At 46.9% G+C, this 7,585-nt stretch overlaps 1 protein-coding gene across 1 annotated transcript in view; it reads right to left on the bottom strand.

The window, feature by feature from the left end:
• hsd17b12a (hydroxysteroid (17-beta) dehydrogenase 12a) overlaps positions 1–4,309 on the bottom strand; it is a 19,667-nt gene extending 15,358 nt beyond the window's left edge. Inside the window, exon 1 of the mRNA XM_046394909.1 lies at positions 3,972–4,309. Coding sequence (XP_046250865.1) covers positions 3,972–4,149 — 178 coding nt within the window. The 5' untranslated portion in view covers positions 4,150–4,309. The remainder of the gene's footprint in view (positions 1–3,971) is intronic.
• Between the last annotated feature and the right edge of the window lie 3,276 nt (positions 4,310–7,585).

The raw sequence follows: 7,585 nt of genomic DNA, 5'->3' as shown, positions 1-7,585 counted from the left end.
TTTTTACCCAGCATCCCCGGCTCTGGCACGTGTCACAGAGCGTGTTCATCACATGAGCAGCAGTGTTCTCGCTCGCACCGTGTCTCTCTCTCTCCCTCTCTTTCTCTGCCCGCCCACACACACACACACACACACACACAGCACAAGGGGGAAGCACATTCACAAGGATGAAGAAGTGGAGACCCTGCCTCAGCTGAAAGACACACACACACACAGACAAATTTCATTCACATATGTGCATTTTCCTTACTGTGAATGAAGCCTAATGCCTATTCATAAAAAAATAAACACTAGACTTGATTCTCCAATAATCAGCGCCGCCCTGTAACTCAACTGCTGTTCACCAACTCGCACGCCTCAAGTCCTTATTCCTGGAGCCGAATCAAACGCAACAAAAATTCTTGCATAAGTGCTGACCCGTGTCTTTGTCACTCTTGCGCTGTACTGATGAATGGCTGCATCCCTCTTATATAATAGGACCACTTTCTCAATAAACTGTAATGTCAAAAGGGAGGAGTGCGTGTGTGAGAGAGAATATGTGTGTGTGTGTGTGTGTGTGGTGAGGGGGGGCGCTTCTACGGCGAACGTCACATCACTGCCCCCCACCCTCAGAAACAGCTCCCTTTGGTCTAATTTACTTCCCTGTAATGGAGTTTCACTCACACGCAACAGAACAGACACTGGCTCACTTATATAATATGGGATGCTGGGGGCTAAGAGTGGAGCGAGTGGAGAGAGGAGAGGACTGGGCACTGATACACATCACAGTGAAAAGCTGCTCTGCTGCAAATAAAAGCAGAAATAGTGAATAAGAACTAAATATGCTAAACTACAAACGAAATAAAAGCGAGAGTCCTTATGATTAAATATCTTTCAGAAATTCAGATGTATGTACGCTGCTAAAAGAAACCTGCAGGAATTTCCCTTTCTTCTGATGCACCTATCGGTCTTCTTATAAAAAAAAAATAATAAAAAATTAAAGACTAAAACAAATGTCCAACGGTGTTCTGGAAGAGACAAGCCATTCTTTTGCTTAAGGTTTCAGAAAAAGAAAAACTGAGCTGCAGACACAGGCATTGTCTGTGGATCCACAGTGCAGTAGATACAGGCTGGGGGAAGCCGCCTTAACTCAAAGTGCAGTGCTCCTGTTCTGCCACTAGGAGTCCCATTCACTAAGGGGAAGACCAGTCAGTGGCAGAGGAACTCCAGAGAAATCCCTGCTCTCCTCTCTCTGCATGTGAGAGCTGCAAGAGCCTCAGTCCAACTCTAAAACCGAGGCTTTAAAAACTAACCTTCCATCAAGAAGGGATTAACTCTTATCTGATGCAGTTTTAGCGGTTACTGGGCAAACACTCAAACCTGTCTGACCAGAAAATACCACTCGTTTCCTCTGTCGCATGGCAGCCAAGTGCATTGCAAAAAAAGAAAGGAAAAAAAAACATGTAAAATTATGAGCTAAGACAACAAACATTTTCCTTCTAGAAAGCATGTCAAACTAAGAACTTTTTCCACGAGTGAAGCGTAACCCTAAGCCCCTCGTTTTATTTCCAAGAATACTTGTGTACTAGTTTTTTGACCAGTGTGCTCTTACTTTATCGCATGAAGGCAGCAATTTCAAGTCTAAATACAAGCCCAGCGGCAAATTACTGAGTCCAACTACAGACGTGATTGAGTGTTGACGTACTGTTAAATTCTCCCTCATCACACCATTCAGCCGATGTCACAGTCACAGAACAAAAAGGCCAATGGCGAGAAATGTTTTCTTACACAACAACACTTTATATATCAGAGAATATTAACTGCCATGGGTAGACACAGGAGCTAAGGTCTGTGCTAAGGCCCTAACAAGCAGTGTTATTCAACCTCAGAGCTCAGAGGGAAGAAGTGGAACCAGACAGGAAAAGGGTGGGAAAACACAAATCATCCAACTGCCAACTCGTGCAGTTTCTGTGTGCAGCTACACCCTACAACTCAACTGGAATTTTTGTTTATTGTTGAAAAAGAGCCTGTTCAATGGTTAGTGGGACCTTCACCTGGTGTAACAGGTGCCTCAGTCCTTTAGTCCAACAGGTGGAGACAGGAAGTCACACCATTGACGCAGAAAAGAAAAATCACACCACTTCCTAACCTGACCAGACCTGCACATCCGGTACAACCAGCTGAGAAGAACACCTCATCCCTAGCGAAACATCAAGCCGTTCCACCTGCTTCCACTTCCTGCCATGACTCCAACCGTTATGATTGAACAAGGAACGTCACACTTGTCAGACTGGTTTCAAGGAGTGGCGTGTAGGTTCACGTGTTCAGAAAAGGGTTTACAAGAATTAAAACGTGGCAAGTGAGGCAAAGTTAGGCAATCGTTTCCATAAACCCTTAAACTGGTGAGATGAGAATCATTTCTAAACTGTTTTGCTAAAACTGCTGGTTTGGAGCATTTCAGACACCGTTTAAACCGAGTTCTACAGCGTCACATCATATTTGACGCAAGGGAAAACCTCTACGAAGGATTCTCGAGAGCTCAAGGCCCCATTAATCTTCTTTAGTTGCTACAGTGCAGCAAAGAAACCTCAATCACAAGATACAGGGGGTGCAGGAGGTGGAGTGTATCGGGGTGGGGTGGTGGGGGGGTGGGGTTCACAATTTCTATATGACCAGTGGATGACGAAGCGATGAAGAAGCGCATGACTCATCGGTGTGCTCCGGTATTCCTCCGCATATTCCAGCAGAATCACCAAAACAAAATGTACATTAGTCATTCCTAAAGGCATCCTACCTTTGCGTCATGGGTTTCATTCCATCTTATGGCGCAAAAAGGACATCAATTAAACACCCCATTCATAAAAAACGGCGATTTGGAGGCAAAGTGCGTCATGGTGCAGATACATATCTATTAAAAATGGACAAGCATCCAAATTATCCGGGTTGCTTGGTTTTGAGGGGTGTCAGAAAGAAAGGGTGGTGGTGGTGGGGGGGAATTATGAACCTATCCCGACGCGAAAGGGAGCGCTCGGCAAATTGCGCAGCAAGAGGCTCCAGACGCAGCAGCCTTCAAACAGGCGACTGGAGAAGTGGGTCAAGCCATGGCAGGGCGATTCCTGAGAGACAAGTCTCCCGCAAACCAAAATACACTTGGATTTGACTAAAAACTCGCCGCACTTTGGCCCAGCACGTTGCCAAAGTACACAACAGAGTCAAACCTATGACGACAATTCAATCTTCTCTAACAATATGTAGGGCAAACGGAATGGGGCAAGGTAACGTGACAGCAGTGATGAGAAAGGAGCCGACGACACACACACACACAACACACAACACCGCCTAACACATATCAGCACACAAGCTGAGGGGGAAAAAGATCAGCACAAGTGTGAAAATGTGGCACAAACTACCCAAATGTGACACATTTTGAGAAGTCAAAAGCTGTGAAAATGATCTGGATGTAGGTCACGTTTTAATTGGGCATATGGCTTTGTCCTACATCATGCGGATGGACTAATGTGGTTCAGTAGTGCGCCGGCTGAGAGCTCACCCACATGAAACAGCTCTCTGAAAAGTGCGCATAGCCTGCGCAATTTGGCTCCTGGCTCACCAATGTGGGGCAACCCCCTACCGCTCAAAATGTGGGTGAAACCGCTGACTGGAGCCCCTGGCCGCAGCAGCAGCAGCAGCAGGCGGTGCTGCGTTTGACTTCAGGAAGAAGAAAAAAAAACCCTCACAATTGAGCTAATAAGGACCATTATCTTGTCAGTCAATCAGCGGCTTACCTGCGCCTGTTACGCAACACCAACCTCCCCTTGAATTAAACCCCCACCAAAAAGAAGCAGAATGCAGCTCTTCCTTGTGCCAAAGAGAAGTTTGAGCTCAATAACCCAATTCTGGTGTTTGCACGTCGAGTCCACCTGCCCGTTTCTGTGTTGCCCTCTTCGTGACCGTGTTGAAGGTGGCGTGGAAATTGATGTAACCCAACTCACCTGCCCATTTGCCCAGCGTCGGAGAGAGCAGCTGCCCGTTCCCCAAGACCCAGATCCTAAAGCCTGAGAGCAGCCTGTAGAGCAGCCACAGCGCCAGGGAGGCCACGGTGAACGCACCGACCCAGAAGAGAGGCGTCTCGGCCCTGCGGAGCGTCTCCTCAACGTTCATCCAGTTCATGGCAGTGGCTCTCGGTGACTCGGCGTGTGTGAGAGTGTGTGTGTGTGGAGACCTCAATTTTAGGCAATGTGCTCTAATTTCCAAGCCACAACGTGAGAGAGAGTCCCTTTATAAGGAGGTTGTAGCATCACACACACACTCCCCCAACTCCCCCAACACTTGTCTAGCCTGATTTAAAGTGCACCGCCCACCTCCTACTCTGCTCCGCCCTTCTCCGCGGCTCACTGGCTGCGCTTGCTGTCTCTCGGTTGGTCCGCGCCGCCAGTTGGCGCATTTGCATGTCCGTCAGCCCCATCGCTTCCCCCATTCATTCGATTTTCTGTATGGAGCAGGGTGGGTCAAAGGGAGACCGGGATGAGGAGCGATTGGGCAAACATTACGGCAGCTCCCATCCAGAGGCTGTCATTGGCTCTCGCCGGAGCAGGTTTGTCGGTTTCTGTCAGGATTATGAAACCCTCCAAACCCACGCTTTCGGAAAAAAACTGCCCACACCACTTTATGAATGAAAGGATGCACTCATTGGCGAAAAATGTGCGCGTCCTCCCGCCCCGTGGAGAGCGCTTGGAGACAGTTAATTGGCTCAAGTGATGCCAGTCTGTGAGGTCAGTTTGCTCCCACCTAGACATGACTCACTCGTCTATTTTAGGTATTCTGTCTGCATCATACTGCTGATATGCACAGAAAAATGTGGAAACTCGCAGTGAGGCATCTCAGGGTAAAGATTCGTCCATGTTGTGCCAGATAACTTTCCTCCACGCGCTTCTGCCGCAACATGCGCGCATATGAGCGCCCCAAAAGGAAAAAAAAACTACAATCCCCGACCCAACTTTCGTTTTGTTTTTTTTTACAGCCTCTCGCGAGATTATCCCAATCGTAGTAAGTTCCCCATCCCAAACATTAAGGAGGGTGAGATGAGATGTGATGTGTGTGTGTGTGTGTGCGTTACATAAACAGCGAGACAAACATGTGGGTTTCTATCGCTTTATTTAAATGCTTTTCTAACGTTTCCAGGCACATGAATAAGCCAGCCGTGCTTGCAGACGCCGGATGTTTCAGAACAACCGGCTGTCACGGTTTTCTCCTCAGCAGTATGTGCTCCCCTCCACTCCTCCACCCAGAGAGGCTATTTGCAACATTTCTCCGTCTCCAACACACCTCCCCACCCCCACCCTCACCCTGCTGCCGCCATGCTCCCAGTCTCTGCATCACACACACACACACACACACACACACACACACACACACACACTCAAACTAAACATGAAATCCTGACAAACCGGGGCTCTGTGGCACAAAGCAAAGCCTGTCATGTACTCAGCAGAGGGACAAGAGTATGAAAATGTGGCGGCATGCTGACAGCCGACACGCAGCTGCTCACATTCTTTGACACAAGCGGAGGGATCGAAGTCAACGTGACACCGACAGGAAGGAGCAGCAAGTTGTGTAACATTTTCAGTTTCAATTTCAAATTTAATGTATTTCTGCCCAAATGTCTCTCATTCACAGTGGAAATGTGCAGAGTGAAATATACATTAAAAAAAGGCATCTTTCACAAAATAATATTCACAAGAATTACTTTTACAGCACAGATTTTATATTGTAGTATCACTACACAGTCAGTGTTAGACATTTCATTTGCCATTTAATAAATACATACAAGTCAGAGCAGCTATAAGCACTCACACAAGCATACAGATATTTGCTGTTTTTGTATTAAAACAACAACAACAGCACACACACACACACACACACACACACACACACACACAGCACTGAGGTAAAGTGTAACACATTACAATTAATAGTTTTATAACAGAAAAATTTCAAAGTGTGTTCAGACTGATAACATTAAATATCAGACCTCACACTCACACACACACTCTCTCTCTCTCACACACACACACACACACGCACACACACTCCTATCGGACGTTTTGGGAGTCCGCCGTCACGTCTCCGTCGTGTCCTCGCAGCCCAACAGCTGCAAACAAGACAGACAAATTAGGATTTAGTCGTGAAAATCTCCACATTTGTCTGCACAACCTGCGAGATTTGAATCACGCAAAGCACGCAGAGAAAGAGCACGAACATGTCAGAATATCAGAAAGTTTTCATTCAAAGAAAGTTTTTATTTAATTGTCTGCATATTATTTTCTTTTTTTACGGGCTTGTGCCACAACGACACCGCAAACCACAGCCTCCACTGTTTTCTAATTTCAGCTTTTTGTTTGGTATACACGAAAAGCATATTTACCCTTCCCAGTATCGACAGTCCTGAACACACACACACACACACACACTCTCTCTCTCTCTCTCACACACACACACACCTCATCTGAATCCTGCAGCACAAAGCTTTTCTCACATTTAAGTTTCAGCCCCCCTCTCAACACACACACACACCTTGTCAGAGTCAACACGAACGCACACACACACACACACACACACACACACACACCCTAATCCGTCCGTCCACTTTGACAACAACAACAACAGGACATAATCAGCTGCTCCTGCCGCGGTGTTCACTGGTATTTCTGGTATCTTCTTAACCTCAGTGACTCCAAATTTTATCTCGCATTTTAGTAATTTTACCAATCAGGAAACAAAAGTTTTTGATGTGAGCAAAAAGTGTCAGAATATGAAGAGCCGAAGAGAGTCACGCCAGGGCAGCGTTAATCTAATTCCTCACACTGACAAAATAACAAGATAATAATAATAATAATAATATCCCGCCTGCCTTCACTGACTTCCACCGCGTTGTGTTTAGAAACCACAGATGTGCACGACGAAGTTTTGCTGGCCGTCGTGCAGTTCAGTTCAGAGGACAGTCGGTTCACGCGTGTCGCTGTCCACCTCCGTGGTTCTGAAAAGCGCATTTCAGCACCGTAAAAAACGGACAGCAACGCGCGGAAACCTCCGCTCTAAAAGCTTCTCAGATGTAAATGATCGACCTCACACACACACACACACACACTGATGATGTTCACCGCCACAGTCTGCTGCTGGTGCTCGTATCAGCCTAAAGAATAACTTCTTAAAAGGGGGATCCGAGCAACACCAACACACGACCAGTTTCCTCTTCTTCACACCCAAAACGCCCTGACAGCCGCACAGCATCGGAGTGGGAATTAAAACCTGCTCGAACCAACATCAGGAGCGCGCCAGTCGGACTTTCCTCTTCTAACAGCAGCTTTTACAAAAGTCTGCCCCGTCAGTCACATTCAAAGCCCTGAAAGTATCTGATAAGCGACAAAGCAACATTACAATTATGTTTCACATGTTTTGTTTCATACCTGCAGTCCCGTTTCAGCCGAGGACGCCAGCAGCATCACAGCAGCAGCAGCAGCAGCACCTGAGGACGCAGAGAGCATCTTAATCTGCCAGCTAAAGGGAAAAGACAGAGCACAAGGTCTGACGCTTTAACCTCTTATCT

The sequence above is a fragment of the Scatophagus argus genome, chromosome 7, assembly GCF_020382885.2.
Source record: "Scatophagus argus isolate fScaArg1 chromosome 7, fScaArg1.pri, whole genome shotgun sequence".
In the NCBI taxonomy this organism is placed as follows: Eukaryota; Metazoa; Chordata; class Actinopteri; family Scatophagidae; genus Scatophagus; species Scatophagus argus.
Note: the sequence above shows the minus strand (reverse complement) of the source record. Positions and strands in the feature narration are given on the sequence as shown.